At 40.0% G+C, this 18,148-nt stretch overlaps 2 protein-coding genes across 2 annotated transcripts; one reads left to right on the forward strand and one right to left on the reverse strand.

Annotated features, from left to right (window-relative positions):
* Nucleotides 1-4,589: 4,589 nt before the first annotated feature.
* On the reverse strand, nucleotides 4,590-8,289 carry LOC130087181 (uncharacterized). The gene is made up of 2 exons (XM_056253407.1): nucleotides 7,857-8,289; nucleotides 4,590-5,935 (listed from the first exon to the last, which is right to left on the reverse strand). The coding sequence occupies exons 1-2, from the start codon at nucleotides 8,287-8,289 to the stop codon at nucleotides 4,590-4,592; spliced, it is 1,779 nt and encodes a 592-aa protein (XP_056109382.1).
* A 4,728-nt stretch (nucleotides 8,290-13,017) lies between these two features.
* On the forward strand, nucleotides 13,018-15,674 carry gpr35b (G-protein coupled receptor 35 b). The gene is made up of 2 exons (XM_056253400.1): nucleotides 13,018-13,201; nucleotides 14,639-15,674. Exons 1-2 carry the CDS (start codon nucleotides 13,199-13,201, stop codon nucleotides 15,515-15,517), a joined length of 882 nt encoding a protein of 293 aa, XP_056109375.1. The 5' UTR covers nucleotides 13,018-13,198; the 3' UTR covers nucleotides 15,518-15,674.
* Nucleotides 15,675-18,148: the final 2,474 nt, after the last annotated feature.

The raw sequence follows: 18,148 nt of genomic DNA on the forward strand, positions 1-18,148 counted from the left end.
TGGGGAAGTTATTCAGCAGTTTTTTAAACAATAGAATTGTAAGCTTCCTTAACGAACACAATGTCCTGAGCTCGAGTCAGATTGGCTTCGTTCCAAATCACAGAACTACTGACCACATTTACTCTAATCAATAAACACGTAAAACAGACCAAAAACGGAAAAATATTTGCATGCTTTGTCGATTTCAAAAAAGCATTTGATTCTATTTGGCACAACGGATTATATAACAAACTTTTACAAAGTGGTGTAGGGGGTAAAGTTTATGACATTATAAAATCAATGTATTCGAACAACAAATGTGCAATACGAATTGGCAACAAACATACAGAATTCGTCACCCAGAAAAGAGGAGTGCGGCAGGGCTGTAGCCTGAGTCCAACGCTGTTCAACATCTACATTAATGAACTAGCGGTGCAGTTGGAACAGTCTACAGGCCCTGGACTCACTCTACAGGACAGGAGCATTAAGCTCTTGCTGTATGCAGACTGTAGCGGCAACTATAGCCGCTGAGAGGCTAAGCAGCAGGAAATATCCGTGACGCGTTTTCTTTCACTGAATAATAACATTTTATTGGCAAGATAACAGACTATCCACGTAGAAACATGATAAAGATACTTATAAACGGTCAACAGAAAGTGAGCACTACCCGCTACTCACCCCCTCTCTACACAATGAACCAAACAGGAAACACTACCAGGTATATACCCACCGATACCCATGTGACCAAATCACCTGGAAACGTACACGCAAAAATACAAAATAAAAGACCAACATTTTCTGCACTTACACAGACGACCCACTACAGCAGCACCTGGACCTGCGGGAGAACTACTGCCAGAACTGGGCCTCGGCAGTCAACCTCACAAAGACCAACATTATGGTCTTTCAGAAGAAGCCCAGATGTCAGGAACACAGATACAGTTCAGTCAAGGCAGCACCCGCCTAGAGCACACGATGCAGTACACTTACCCCAGCCTGGTCATCACTGCATGTTTCAGTATGGCTGTGAATGCTCTGAAAGATAAAGCTCGATGAGCTCTATTCGCCATTAAGAAGAAATTCCAAAAAATGTAATTACCAATTCCAATCTGGTGTAAAATCTTTGATAGTGTAATTCAGCCCATTGCGCTGTATGGAAGTGAGGTTTTGGGTCCACTCAGTGATCAAAGTTAGCCTACACTAGTTGGGATAGACATCCAACAGAAGCCCTACACACAGAATTCTGCAAAATTATTCTAAAACTACAAAAGAAAACACCCAATAATGCATGTAGGGCAGGCCGATTCCCATTGATTGTTAATATGCTAAAAAGATCCCTCAAATTCTGGATGCATCTAAAATCAAGTCGCACAGAATCGCTACATTTTAAAGCACTACAAACCCAAGAACTAACCCTGAATAGATAGATAGATAGATAGATAGATAGATAGATAGATAGACAGACAGACACACATGCACGCACACGCACACGCACACACACAGATAGATGTGATAGGTCAGGTAGGTTTCAGGTAGGCCTACATTAGGTTTATTTAAAGCAGTGTTTCTCAACCTCTCCTGCAGGGACCCCCTGACAGGCCATGTTTCTGTTTTAACCCTGAAATGGCACACCTGATTCAAGTCATTAAAGGCTTAATGAGTAGTTGACTAATTGATTAATTGAACTATTCCTACTCTAATTACTCATTAAGCCTTTAATTACTTGAATCAGGTGTGCCATTTCAGAGTTAAAACAAAAACATGGCCTGTCAGGGGGTCCCTGCAGGAGAGGTTGAGAAACACTGATTTAAAGTAACAACAGGTAGTTTTTTGCTCTCGGGCTCCCCCTACAGTTGGGAAACAGTATTGTCCTCTACTACTGTCGTAAACTCTGTCATCCTACATGCACGTGCAATTGTTGACAACCAGGATAGCCCTGAACACTGTAGGAGGAGGTCACATGCAGGTGTTCTGCTTGCGTCGCGTGTGAAATGTCTTCATCCCAGGTACAGTGGCATATATTTCAGCATGTCATATGAATATAATTTCATGGGTTTTATTTTTTTTCTAACGACAAATGATCGCGATGCTCACGTTTACAAGCCAGCGTCATTATAGTAGCCTAGTCTATTGGTTACCGTTTTACTGGATCTATTATATGATACTTCAATGCAATGTTTGAGTGGTTGATAATAACCATATATCGTCAATATTATAATATCAAGCTACCATAAATGAATCTGCAAATTTTACAAATCGATTTGCATTATAGCTTGAGGCAAGACAAATAAACAAATATCACAGACATGTTAGGTATCCTAAAATATGATTTTATTAATAATCTTCCTCCTTTCTTTGTACATGTTGAGTAGACTACACTTTTTAGGTCAAACATTTGCTATTTGCATTTCATCGATTGCAAAGTTCAAATCAGAACGAGAATACTAGCGATAGCTAACCATCAAAAACTAGAATATCGTTTACTAGCTACCAGATTGATAATTCGCTACTACTCTAGCGAATTAGAGAGGTTAGAGAGAGGCATTCTTTTTTCGATGGAGGGTTCGATGCTCCCTGCACACGCAAGGTCTCTCGCTCGCTTTCTCTCTCTGCCGTCCGCGCGCGTTGGAGCACAGTCTCTGTCTCGCGTGCGCGCTCGCTCTAGATTCCGGGAGATTTGAACTAATTTGCGGTATAACTTGTCGATCACGAGTGGCTCAACAGGTAGATCTATAGATAAACTCATCTTTCAGGGATTTGACCGACCGGGTTGACAATTTAGCGTGAGAAACCGGGGGTGTGGCGTGTGAGCGTGTGAAACCAATCAAATGCGGGTGTCTCACGGCCAATGCGTGTGAGTTGGCAGCTCTGCAATGTTGATCCTCGTTCTGCCTTTAACGCGATCACTTTCTCTTTTTCTCTTTTTGCTTTGCTCCGATAAAACCTTTGCTTTCTTGTTTTTCTGTGCTGCTTCGGCCATGACTATAACATTTGGCTCGCAAGTCCGATTTTAAGGAAGTGGGGGTGGTGGTGGAAGTGACGTATATGCCGTAAAGCAGTTGAATTTTGTAGTTCTCTTTGTTCGCCGGTTACTACCCGAAACCCGAAGTTTAAAAGTACGATTAAAAACGCTACAGACCCCGTCAGGCTATGGCAGACGTGTCATTCAACCTATTGTAAGTCGATGTACCATCACAAGAGACTTGGAAATATATTATGAAGGTTGAAAAGTTACCTGTTGTTACTTTAAAGCTGCTGTCCGTAACTTTTTTCAAGTTAAAAATAATCCAAAATAATTATAAAAAAAAAAAAACATATTCAGCCAGTGTTCAAAACTATCTGCTTGCCGTAGCTCGATTCAAAATGGTTAGCTTGTAATAATGATTTTATTTCCAGTGGTACTGGTGGGTTTCCGCGGGAGATTCGAGCATGTCTTTGCGTCATTACGTCACATCCGTACACATAAAGAAGGAGTTTCGGCTAGCTATATTGCGCGTGAGGATGTTGACGGTGTGGAGATGTAGAGATGTATAGCCTTTTCTCGCAGCACTTTACATAATTGAACTTATGGCGGATCCAGAAAGATCCAAACCACAATCATCAGTGTCAACTGGAGATTCACCAGTTATAAAACCCAAAAGACTTCGTACTTCGGATTTAAAGTGGCTAGAGAAAGACAGCAACCGTCTCATGCGAACACAAGGAACATAGGCAGGGCGTTTGGTGCGTGAACTCCGTGTTTTGAAGGGGTTCAAAACGGAAGAAGAGACGGCTTTTTTCTGCTGGACAAGTAAGACATTTCAATACTTCAATCGTGTAACAGTACCAAAATTGTTTGCTTAATTCACACAGTTATGGAGTTTCCTTTGTTGTGCCTTTCTCGTTTAGCTATTATGGAGAATATGAATTCTGAACTACAGGTAACCATAAAACACATTAAATGTAGTCACGCAAAGCTGATGTTGTTAACATTAACAATTTGAGAACAAAGTATAATTTGCACGGTTCGACATAAGCGATCGTTAGATTTAATCAGCGCGATTTACTGCAGTGCAATCTATGACTGAAGAGCTCTTTTCCAAAACGCTATATATCCATTTTGATTGTTTTGAGATAGAGGACAATTATTTACCCAGACCTACATATTTTGTAAGTATTTAATTTATATAGTTAAAAATCCTGTTTGGGTCAGTCTGAACACCATCAACAATAATTGAGAAATCAAACAAGAATGTTAATGATCATAAATCCAAAGTTTATTTTATTTCTTTTCAAAACGCTATATATCCACTCTCCACTACATATCCACCATGTGTTCTTTGCTCAAAAATGTTATAAAACCATTCATTTTTTTCAGTCTGTTTTTAAAATAAGTTAACATACAATATCATGAGCTCTATATGAGACTATAGAGCGCTCGCTATTCACAGTAAAGACACAGTAAAACATAACACACATACAAAACAAATGGCCAATTAGTGCAATATTAAGTGCGAAACCAATTAAAATGTTGTTGCTTGAAGTGCATAACCTTTATAACAATAAAACAAAGATAAAATTTAATACTGCATTACATACTGCATTACATTCATTCACTACACTGTAGGAATTTATTCTGGGTCTTCGTCACTCTGGTGAGCGTTTTCATTCACATCAGATAGTGCATCACTATAAAATGCGCTCACTGCCTCAGACACACCTATTGCTTTCAGGAGTGCAACCACATCTTGCTTCTTTGCTTTCTTCACTGTGGTTTGGCTTTCAAGAATGGCAGGTTTCAGGTCAGCCCACCGTTTGCCCCGTTTCAGCACACTGTGGAAGCAGTACTCCCCATTGTATGCCACCTTTATACCAACCTTGTTGGTACTCAAATCCAGCATGCGTGCTTCACTGATCTTGAAGCTTCTCTGCGCCTTCACGCACTCTTTTGTAGCTGACTTGTAATCAAAAGCCTTCCAGTCTGTGCCGTAAATGTACACATTACCAAACTGCTGCAGGAGGGCATGGTATTCTTGTGGCAGGAGAATTGTGTCGATCCTTCTGATTTTCTGCTCAATCCTGCCAAAAACTCTATCTGCGGGGAGATAGCTGTGCCCCCTGACTGGAAATGTGTGCTCGATGCAAAGATTGGGGAAGGTTTGCCTTAGCTCCATGAGCATGGAGACCATGGTCATATTTTTGTTTTGTCCATAGCACGAGTCACTGAAGAGCCGAAGCCCCTTGGATCTGCGAATTTGACTGGCAAGGCGAACTGTGAAGCAGTCATTCAAAGCAGATGCAATCATGTTGCTGTTCTTGGGACCCTGATTTTCCTGCCACACATAGAGATGGACATCCTCTTTTGGCTGCCGACTATTCTCTCCATGGTGTCTTACAACACCAAACAGGTAGAGATACAGCTGACGAGAGTAGTAGGCCTGCCCTATTGGAGTTTTGGGAAGGATCAGATTCTGCATCATGTCAAAGCAGACAGACACAGAATCCTTCGCAACTCTGCCTAGTAGGTCATAGAAAACACGAGCTCTACGACGATGCAAAATGAATGATGCAGATTCTATCTGCCTCTCTGCTTCTGTCATATTTGGATCTGTGATTCTGAATTTGTATTTGGCACAATCAGAACATGCATCAGTTGCTGGGTGGCCGAAGCCAAGATTGAAATTTTTGGCAAAAACAGAGTAGTAGAGGGAGTAGCTTGTGTGTGCGTGGTTTAGAGCCTCAAAGAGCCCATGCATCCTGCGCACACTGAGGTCAGCTGGCAGATACCTGCGCCCAGGTGCTCCCCTCCGCCCATAGTGGCTGGCCCTGCACGTGAAGGTCTTGATGTGATTTATGATCAGTTGCCTTCTACTGTCGTTCCCCTCGATGTTTCTCGCACCACCTCTTCTCTCCGGACGAGCCTCTGCAGTCTCAGCATAATACCGGGCAACCCGGGAGGCCCGGTCTTTGCTGATTCCTGTGGTAAAGTGAAGGTAAATTAATGAATTAGATCGATTGAATGTAAAACCAACATGCATACACATCATTACACACACTATACACATAGTCCAGTACAGAATCAACTTAAAACACTTCTTTTGATCAGTGTTGTTTTCGTCAACGATGACGATAACGAAATGATTTCGTTGACGCACTTTTTTTTATGACGATAACGCGACGATGACTAGCTAAAAATGTCTCTAAGGTGACTAAAACATGACGAGACGTTTTCGAGTTTTCGTTGACAAGACGAGACGGAACGAAAATGATTATAAGTCTGACGTTCACAATCACAAGCATGTCATTTCCGCCTATTTTGCGTGAAATCTGTCTGTTTTGAGCTAAAAAAAAGTATCAGCAATGCTGCCGCTTCCTTGTTTTGGGTAGGCTACCCATGCCACCGCGCGCACCAGATTCCACACAACACACCTGCGGCTAGTCACTCACCACACATCTTCGAAGGACCACGGCAGCGATCGAAGCCAATAGACGGGCATGGTGGTCGGAAATGACGAGATGATTTATGGACATACTTTCAGTTTCAGTATAATCCAGCGGTTCTCAAAGTGTGGGGCGCGCCCCACTGCCGTGACAGGTCTCCTCCAAACGGGAGGAAATTTTCCGTTTTATGCCTTTGTATCTTTATTCGCTCATGGCGTCCGCATCGTCAACTTCATCTTTGCTGCGACACCGAAAACTCCAGTTTATTAATAAACAATTAAATGTCTCCTTGCTATTTTTTTACACATTCATAATCATTACTTTTGCCGGTTATTTGTGGCAAGCTTTATGCGTGCGGTCGTGCGCTCGAGTGCGGCTATAACGCTCATTATCCTGTATAGCCTATTTAAGTAATTAAATTAATATAAAGGGGCGATTTGTCCACTAATGGCTTAAATGAACAACTACTAGTCGACTAGAATAAAAACTTTAGTCGGAGGCAGCCCTTATTCCACATATTCTCGAACCAACAGGCCATTCTGGGTTGAGCGCGCGAGCCTGAGCTGAATGAGCGAGCGGAGGGATATTCAGAAATGCGCTCTCCGCTCACATGCTCTGATCGGAATAAAGGAATATTACAATAATTAATCATTAGTTTATATCTTATACACTGCCCATACACTACCCATCATTTTAATCCCATATCAAACACAGTATGTTATGTCTATTTTATCTATTTAAAAAAAAAAAAAAACGTTTTTATGTATAGGCTAAAGGCAGAGAGCTGTGTGCATTCTTCTTCCCTTTGCCACATCATATCTCTGTGAGATGGGCTTTTCAGCTTCACTGAAAACAAAGTATAGATCTCAGCTGAACATTGAGCATGACTTTTGAGAAATTGTGCAATGCAAAACAGGCTCATTGCAGCCACTAATGCAGGGATAAATAGACCTGTCTTGCCAAATGGATTTCTATTCTTTTCTCTTTTTTTAACAGATTGCAAAGTGGCACTTTTATTTCTTTTCCATTTTTGAACTTGATACAAATTGACACAGCTGCACTTTTATTTTCTCTATTTTTTAAAGACTAATTTTTTCTTTTTTTACTAAAATTGACTAAAACTTGACTAAAACCTTTTTTTGTTTTCGTCGACTAATACTTGACTAAAACTATTAAGTTTATAAGTGACTAAAATGTGACTAAAACTAAAAAGCATTTTCGTCCAAAAGACTAAGACTAAAACTAAAAGGGCTGCCAAAAACAACACTGGTCTAGAAATGGCTTTAGCCATCCACTACACAAATAAAGGGTTGTGTATCATCATTACTTTTCTCTGATAAGTAGCCAAAAAACAATCCTTCTAATAGTATAAAACATGACGCCCATCAGTGTAACTACAAAGGAAAATCACATACAAAACGGATTTCAACTATTCCAAACATGAAAACTTTACTCACCCAAAACTGACAGGAATGTGGCCTTGCAAACTGGCAATTTGTTGGGGTGCTCATCCCACAGCAGGCTGTATTTCACGGTGACATTCCTCCCCTTCTGTCGGTTTTCGTCGTTCTGACGCTGCCGTTTTACCTCAGATACGCTCATCAGGCGAAGAAGTGCCGCGTCCTGATCCACCTTATTAGGTTTGTCATGAAACTTCTGAAAATTCATGACAAGGTCATCGGGTGTCAATCTATCTGCTTGGCAAAAGCATTTAGCTGAGGTGTGTTTACATCCAACGGTGGGGATCCGTCCTCCACCAGAGTAGCGCATCTTCTTAGTTTGTTGACGTTCGTGGTTGTCTTCGTTTAAACGCCGTCGTCTTCCACCTGGCGCGGGCTTAACAGCTTCTTCGGACCCATCAAAAGTGTTTATCACAGTCAACACATTCATTTTTCCGACGTATTTAATTCACACTGACGATGTTTACCTCACGCCTCACGTACACCTCACGCATGACAGCTATTCGAAGACTCCGATTGGCCGAGAGAATATATCGCACTTTGACTCGAAACGAGTGTAGCGGCTGTCGCGGTTTGGAGTAAAACGACACCATTCAGTACAATTTAAACAGGGATATGTAGCGATTTGGTTAGAAACATTTATGGAGCAGTGAGTAGGCTCGGTATACAACAGAATGACGTGACAAACTCATTTTTTTTAAAATGGCGTTTATCGCGTTTTGGAAAAGAGCTCTTCGCATTTTCCCCGTAGTTGATCTGAACAAAAGTGGATGTTACTTACTTGTTCAGAGTAAATTTTCCAGTGAAAATTCTTATGTTGGTCATCCTGTACTTCCAAAAAGTAGAATGTGTGATTCTGAATGCCAGTATCCACACCGGTGCTGTGACCGACAGCCGCGACGCGCACTCTCCTCACAACATTGTGTTCATCCGCGCTGTTTCATGCCGATGTACAACTCACGTAAAATTAATAATTCCGCGAATGACTGCAATTGCAGACTTCAAACAGAGATGGCGACAAAGAGGAAAAGCTACGGACTGCAGCTTTAAGAACAGAAACTAAATAATCAAATGTAAAAATAAAACACTACTTAGTTTTCACTGTATGAATTAAATATATATACTGATTCTTATTTATGCTACAAAAGTTATTCAGCCAAGAGCAGTGAGTGATTTTCTCTTTGTCTTTTGTTCATGACCCCAGGTATTGCAAGCTGTTGCGATATGCATATTGCGATACATTTGCAATATTTCGATAATTTCTATATATTGTGCAGCCCTAATAGATAGATAGATAGATAGATAGATAGATAGATAGATAGATAGATAGATAGATAGATAGATAGATAGATAGATAGATAGATAGATAGATAGATAGATAGATAGATAAAATGTCAGATATATATGGACGGACAGATAGAAAGTCGATTCAAATAGGTGAATCAGGCAGTTAAAAATGTGATGTTCATTTTCATAAACTAGAAATTTGTCTGTTTTTGGTGATGAGTAAACATGTAGAAGGGCAGTTACAGCTTCATTAGCACATGTGATATGAGAGCGCTCTGAGAAATCATGATGAAATATGTTTTTCAAAATGATACAAGAGAACTGCAGCAGCTTAAAATACATGAGCACGTTCCCCAAAGATAACATCAAGAAGACAGCAGCAGATTCTGCAAAGAAAGAAACACAAAAACATGACACAAAGGAAACTCTAGAGGAAGAGAGGGTCTGAAAAAAGTTTGCAGAACTAAAGTTCATGCTTATCTCACAGTATAGGCACGCTTTTAACCAAACCTTTTTATATGTCTAAAATCCTTCGCTATGAAGCTCTGTTGTTTATTGACGTAAAAGAATACAAGATAGATCTTCCCCTAAGGAACCAAGAACCACTGTAGAAATACAGAAGATTATATTCAGTTGTCAACACAAGAACAACAGCAACAGAGAGAAACAAATGCTGTTATAAATACTAAAATAGTGAGACAAGAGGATGTTGTAAACAGAACAGTGCAGGAAGTTTGAGATGTTTCTACTGTACATTATTTGCTGCTTGCAAATAGATTCAGCCTTTTATTTGTCTTCCATTCAAGCCTTTTCTGACATATGCGGTCAAAGTTGGGGAGTTGTGTATATCGCCTATTTTATAACAGCTTCAGCTAATCAGATTTCTAATTCATACATTAATTCAAGTTAATATAATAAATTTGTCTGCAAAAATCGGTAAAGCTTCATTGAAAGTTTTGATGGATTTGATACAGGCAGGTTTCTGTACCTGATTCTCCAACAGAAGTGTTCAGCTGACCTACTTTGGATGTTCCATCAAGGAAAAAAGATGCCGTCCAGACCATTCCAGCAAGAGAGAAACCGGCCATTCATTTATACCCTTTTTCAATCACAGAGACCCCAGACTCTGACCCTGGAATGCGTATTTAAATATATTTTTCGTCCCCTGGAGATTTCTAAATATGCGAAGAAAAGCAATTTTGAGAAAGAATAAAAAGAGTGGTCTGGAAAAAACTGTTCTGATCGACTACATTCAAACTACATGGTACACGAACAAATAAAGAAAGGAAACAGTGAGAGAGAGAAAGAAGAGAACAAACCAATTTAAAGTAGAAAAGAAAGAAATTAAGTTGTATCGTGTACGAGGTTGGCATGAATAAACCAGACTGTCATGCTGGCAGGCGCCGGTGTCCTGATTCTCTAACAATATCTCTAAAGTCACCATAAAATCAAATTGGACACATTTTTTTCAGTTTTTTTTTAAATTTATGGAATATTCAATATTGCATTATTATTATTATAAATAATTATTATATATTGTTATAAATGATTTATCTGTGCAGCAACATCTCTTCTCTGATGATGTGTTTACTGGCATGAGGGCGGGGCAACCTGTCACTCACATGATATCGACCAATAGCAAACCACAACCAACCAATCAATTCCCCATGATCAAAGTCAAGTACCACTCTACATTTTTTTTTCTTGTTCGAGAAGCCGTTTCACTCGGATATACGTCACAAAAAGGAAGTAAAGACTATCGCAACTTCAGTTTCATGCCGACTTTAAAGGTGCATTGCGCAACATTTCATGTTAAAAATACCCGTTTTTCTAACCCATACATGCTTAAACAATTGCCTGCTGGGCTGAATGAGCCCTTCTCTGATCACTGCGATTGCCTCTATAATCCTGTACAGTAAAATAAATAAGAGGGATTCGGGCCGGAACGTGAGACTGGGCATGACGTCATGCGCGTTCACGCTCCCCTGGCTATGTCTGGCAGGTTTGTGTATTTTCCGCCATTCTCCGTATCAGCGAAGACAACTCGAGCGACAAAACTTCAGTCAACTTACGACAAAAGTAGAAGATGGATTCAAAGAGACCGGCTTGTAGTTCATAAACCCCAACGCAAACTCCACGCAAGACAAAGACAGTATGGCAGTTTCGCTTGTCGCCAGAGGGGGGCATAGTTCTGCAAAAACTCAGAGAGGTGCGCAATGCACCTTTAAGAAATAATTGTATTCCTTGCTCTATTACTTACTCACTACACACTAAATAAACTCATTATATTAACAATCTACAAGATTTTAGTGCGGTTTGCAAATAAAACGGCAAAAAAAAAAAAAAATAGACATATTTTAAAGGCCCACTGAAGTGCCTTGGAACACACAGCTTTGTATGATGCATTAACGTAATTTCCACTGAAACAGGAAGCTAATGCGATACATATTGAATGGCTTTTCAAATAGCCAATAGCGTTTAGTTTACCTCACAGACTGCAAGTCGTACTTGACAGCTCCATGTAAGCGAATCCGAGCACTGATGATACGTTGGATTCAATAGCAGAGGTGTGAATTGATTTTAGCCATTTCATTCTTAACCAACGTACAGTTGGAAAACAGAATAAAACTCGAGCGTTTGAGCAACCGAACACACATCTCCAACCCATATTGCTCTGTGACGAGTCAATGGCCGCTTTGGCCAGGTGGTATTTATAGCACAGGGTGCAGGACGCTTTAGATTCTAGAGAGCATTTGATCGAACAAAAGATGAAGTCCGTGTTGATGTCATAAAAATCTGTGATCCATTTTAGCAGAAGTGAGAGACTGTAAGTTTTGAATGCTTATATCTCCTAAATTTTGTCATTGTTTTGGAACACTATTCATTACCTTAAGGCTAACATATTCAAATTAAAAGCAAAAAAACTTACATTTTGATTTCAGGGGCCCTTTAAGGAGGGACTATCTAGAGACCAGAATATAATCGAAACTTGAGGGTGGACTCTTTTTTCCTAAGGTCAAAGTAACCATCTAGCAACCACTCAAAACACCCTATAGCAACTATACCAACATGCTAAACACTCAGAACACCGTTGCAACCACAACAACCACAATTGTTCAACTTAGGCTAGGCAATTTTCAGAGAAGCAGCAATAGCATTCTAGCTTTGAAAGCATCAGATCCCACCCTCCCTTCAGAGCGTGTCCAAAGCCACACCTCCTTCAAAACACACGAACGCAGTACATGTACAGCAGGGAGCAATCAAAAGAGTTTCCATCTCTTCCAAATCACAGTAGTTATGGCGTGAACGCAGCATAAGCTGGTTGTTTTGCTTCAGGAGGAACAGTAAAAGGCGGCTGCTGTTTCTGTTGCGGTGCTCAGTGACTGACGTCTGTCTAACTCTGCAGAGCATGAAACACACTGATGACGTGTGACGTCTGCGTGAGCCGGTGTGCGGAGGTATGGAAATACATATGTTGACAGGCAGGTAGGAGGTGGAGGCAGGACATCGTACCATTGCATTTGAACCGAATGCAATGATTGGACGAACATTTCATGGTCCTACGCCTTCCACAGACGAGATATACATAGGCCTACATTTAGACCACTTAACTTAGTGTTTGAAGAGACTTTCAACCAGTATAACAAAAAGGTTTCTGAAACAAATCGCCTACCCTGCCTTTAAGCGTCATGGTGGAGTGTTGAATGAGCAAATGACCACAATTTTTTTCCATGCATGTGCATTTCACAACGGAAGTTCTTTTTTCCAATAAACATCATCACACCATGTGGCAAACCATGTAAGAATTGGATGTAACCAAACCTTCGGATGGAAAACTGTAACCAGCAGTGAGCGTGTAGGTGATCTATCTGACATTTTACAGTTCATTTATGTTCAATCAGAACTCACCACATCATTCAGCATCAGCAGAGGATAGACGCATGCTGTCAGGTCACGCAACACAGCCGACTTACACGTTTCAGTTCTTTAAAACACAGCACTTATCACACCATTGAGAGCAGCGGTGTTGAGAGAAGAACAAGCAGTAAACCATGGTGAGTTGATCTTGTTGTTAATCATGCAAATGAAGGAATAACTGGAGGTCATGTTCATTAACATGACAACTGAAGATTTTTCATTTAAGTGATCAAGAGTAGTTTACAGAATTATTTTGATTATGATAACTTCAATGTCAATGTCAAATTTATTTATATACTTATTTATTCCTTTAATATTTATATAGCAACAACAATAAAAATAAAGAGCTATAAAAAATAACAATAAACACTAAAATCATATAACACATTTTAAAACAATTCTCTATGAATGGAATCATACACACTGGAACACAAATATACTAGCAAAACTTATTATTATAAATGTGAGATCCTTAAAAATGTTGTACATGGTATGATTTTGTATTCAGGGCTTTTAAGAAAAATATTACATACTACTTACATGCTAAATATTACAAATGACCTGGTCATATAAAACTATTTTACACCACAACATCATATCATAAACAATTAAAGCACTTTTTTTTTGTGAATCAACTTATTATTCATTACAAACCTAGAGCTAGTTGTTAAAGTTTTGTCTAAACACACTGTTCAACACTTCCTGTCCTTGTTTGCGTATAAAGTTAGGCCTACGTGACCGATCTCAAACCACAGTGTTTGTTACAGCAAGCTCAATGTTTCACCATGATTATCTGCACTTTGCTCTCTATACTCTGAAGTACAGTGGCCCTAAAAATATTGAGATTCTTAAGCCACATTTGTGAAAATCATTGCCCTAGATAACAAAATATCAAACCATGTGGTATTTATTTAGCAGAAAGCACATTCTCAAGCTAGATATTACACAAAAAAGAAGTTCGTTAGATTAAGTGTTGTTCATCAAAATTTATATGGACACTTTCTGGTTGTGAAATGTTAGTGGAACATGTTCATAGTTAAAGGGATAGTTCACCCAAAAAGGAAAGTTCTGTCATCATTCACTCACCCTCGAGTTGTTGTAAACCTGTATGAATTTCTTTCTTCTGCTGAACCGAAAATAAGATAATATGGGTAATCAAACAGTTGATGGGCCCCATTGACTTCCATGATGACAGAATTGTAATTTTTTAGGTGAACTATCCCTTTAATGTGATCAACTATTCCACTACATGTGAACTTGAGAAGAACTGATTTCACACGTCCAATAAAAACCACAGAAACACCAGTTGATTGGACTCTTATCAATGTATTTCTCAGAAAAGATTTGACATATTCTCTAAAGGAGGAATGAGCAGGAATTATGAAGAAAAGTGAAGTATTTGAGCTCTATGTATTTAAATATTTGGTGTGTAATGCAATGACATTCACATCATTGTGGGGTTTGATTGCTCAAACATTGTGACACTAAGCTGACATCTACAAACTTGTGAAACCTCTGAAAGCTACTTCCCCACTGAAATAACTACTAACCCTTACAATATGGTTGTCTTCTAGATTGACTTTAACTGCAGTTCACCGATGAACCACCCAGATGCATCGCTCCATCTCTTTGAACGTGTGGCCTACATACTTGTCTTCATAGTGGCCTTTTCCTTCAACATCACGGCTCTATACATGTTCTGTCACATCAAGTGCTGGACAGACACGCACATCTACATGATCAACCTGCTGGCTGCCGATTTCCTGGCCATTCTTTTTCTTCCCTTCAGGATACTGGAGGCCTTCTGTCCAATAAAACCGAACTTATTGTGTTCGTTCCTGCTGTGCACCCAATACTCCAACATGTACTGCAGTATCTTCATCATTACAGCCATCAGCATCCACCGGTTCATATCCGTCCGGTTTCCGTTTCTGACCAAGGCACTGGCCCCCAAAAGTAAGATTATCGCCACCACAGAGTGCATTATCATCTGGGTGATCGTGGCGGTGATCTGCGCTTGTAATTATAAAGACCTTCTCCCAGAACATTTAGAGCACTGTTATGACCGAAAGCTGACAGAAAAGCTCAAAATAACTTTTTTCTTGCTTTTGGAGATTTTAGGGTATCTTATACCAGTAGTCATCGTCATATTTTGCTCCACACAAACCATCTACATCCTGGTCAGATCGCTTCGGCATGTTGAGGGTAGGGATAGAGTGGAAAGGAAAAAAATCGCTGCTGTTATCACCGCGAACATGTTCACATTCATAGTTTGCTTCACACCTGTCCACATTGGTCTTTTGCTGCAATATTTATCTGACGAGTCCCACAAAAACTTTGTGCATGTGTTTCTTGATGTGGCCGAGTGGATTGCTACGACCAATTGCGGTCTGGATTCTATTGGGTATTACTTTCTTCTAAAAAGAGTTCAGAAAAGAGAGCAAAGTTACTGATTGTTAAAAGTCAGCAAAGCAAAGTCTTCTTAATCTATGGATAGATTGAAGCAGGTCCGTCATAGGCCTATGGGAGAAACCCAATAAAATAAAGGTTTATCAGATAAAAGACTTACCGGTAACACTTTACAGTTAGGTTAATCAGTTAACATTGTTAATTTTAGTTAATAAAAATACAGCTGTTCATTGTTTGCCAGCAGCCATATCACCCTGTAGCCCAAGACTGGTTGCCCACTGAAGCTAAGCAAGCTTGAGCCTGGTCAGTACCTGGATGGGTTACACTGGCACAACAAATCCAATCTTTTACTCACATCTGACACAGATCGGAATTGGTTGCCCACGTGTAAACACAAAAAATCCGCATGAGATCCAATTTATTCGGATCCAATCAGAGCCACTTGCAAATGTGGTTTTAAAACAGATACATATCCGATATCTGGACATCCGACCTGGCATATCAGATTCCCCTTTGAATTCCAAGCCACAGGGCGAGGACGACACGTTTATTCACAAAGACAGCTTTTTAATGTTGAGGCAGACGTGCCTGTGTGCGCTCGCTCACAGCTTTTTATTGAGGTGGGAACTTTACATTTATCTTTGTAAAAAAAAGAAATTGCGCGAACAGCGAAACATTCAATTCAAGAGCTGGTTTTCAACCTCTGCCCATGACTTTTATAAATAAAACAGCTTCACTACTGAAAGCTACATTATATTTCTCTGCAATGAGGTCATAACTTCGCTTTAAAAAATCCCCAAAATCGGATCTGGTCAAAAGATCGGATCGGTGCATTAGACTTGCAGAGTAAATGCAGTTGCTGCTGGAAGAGGTGTTATGAGGCCAGTAGGGGGCGCTCACCCTGTGGTCTGTGTGGGTCCTGACACCCCAGTAGAGTGATGGGGACACTATACTGTCAAAAACACTGTCCTTCGGATGAGATGTTAAATCCCAGGATGTTCTTCGAAAGAGTAGGGATGTAACCAAATTTACCCATTGGCTTCTGTCCATCATGGCCTCCTAATCCCCATACACTGATTGTCTTCATCACTCTGTCTCCTCTCCACCAGTAAGCTGGTGTGTGGTGGGCGTTCTGGCACAATATGGCTGCCGTCGCATCATCCAGGTAAATGCTGCACATTGGTGGTGGTTAAGGAGATTCCCTCCTTCTATGTGAAGCGATTTGAGTGCAGAGAAAAGCGCTATATAAATGTAATGAATTATTATTATATTATTATTGTTTGTTCATGTTAGTTCACAGTGCATTAACTAATGTTAACAAATACAACCTTTGATTTTAAAATTGTATTAGTACATTATGAAATTAATATTAACTAGGATTAATAAATGCTGAAGAAGTATTGTTCATTCTTAGTTCATGTTAACTAGTTAACTAATGTTAACTAATTGACCTTATTGTATAGTGTTACCGGTTCACCATTAGTGGAACTACCTCACATTTCCTATTAAATAATACGGTGCATACAGAAGATAGTCGCACAAGTACCATGGTATACATAAAATGGTACCACCACAGTAGCCTATATTCTTGTGAAAATATTCAATGAATGCAAAATAAAATGTCTAAATGATTATCCTCTGCACTTGTTCTAGCTTTATTTGTTCTAACATGATTAAGTGGAAAAGTGATAAAGGAAATGTTAACATTAGTTAACATGAGCTATCGACAAAAATAGCTAAAATTGTTGTTTTTGTATTAGGCCTATCATATTTTCACGCTCACGTGACATTGCAGTTCGGCATGCTTTTTAAAGCCATATTAGTCTAAACTTCTGATATATGGTTTTCTGAGAGCACAGAAAGCTGGCTGTTAGACTGCGCGTCCCGTGAGTATTAAACTAAGTTATATTTCACGTCTTACTGCACTTAAACTGTCAAATACACACAAGGTTATCTCAAAAACACTCAAAGTTCACATAAACGCATGGGTTATGTCTGTGAACGTAAACAGCAAGAAAAGAAATATGTGTATATTAAATCTGTGTGTAACAAAGCAGCTTAATATACAGTACCTGCTATGCTAAATGGTAAATGGACTGCATTTATATAGCGCTTTCACAGACCCAATGGCCACCAAAGCGCTTTACAATTTGCCTCACATTCACCCATTCACTCACTCATTCATACACCGACGGGCGACGGCAGCCATGCAAGGCGCCATCCAGCTCGTCGGGAGCAGCCGGGGTTAGGTGTCTTGCTCATGGACACCTCGACACTTGGTCAGGTGGAACCGAGGATTAAACCACCAACCTTCCGGTTTGTAGACAACCCACATGAACCACTGAGCCACTGCCGCCTATGCTGTTAATATGAATCAAACAAGAAAAGAAAAATAGAAAATCACTCACTGCTCTTGATTGAATAACTTAGTAGCTTTAATAAGAATACATTTCTTACTTGAATGCCGCTGTTAAATGCTCTGGCGAGGAGATGAACATGGCAGACTGTGTACAGCTCACTCAGGGCGGGTCTATGCTAATTGGGCAGAGTCCGTCAGCAGTCGTGGGCGGGGCCTTGTTCTGAGACACTGCTTATGATTTATGGGAATTAAAAACACATTTATGTTCAAACACCATGTAAAAGTGAATTTTGCATAATAGGTCCCCTTTAAACGA

The sequence above is a fragment of the Rhinichthys klamathensis genome, unplaced genomic scaffold (assembly GCF_029890125.1).
Source record: "Rhinichthys klamathensis goyatoka isolate OS25496 unplaced genomic scaffold, OSU_Roscu_1.1 h1tg000105l_1, whole genome shotgun sequence".
NCBI lineage: Eukaryota > Metazoa > Chordata > Actinopteri > Cypriniformes > Leuciscidae > Rhinichthys > Rhinichthys klamathensis.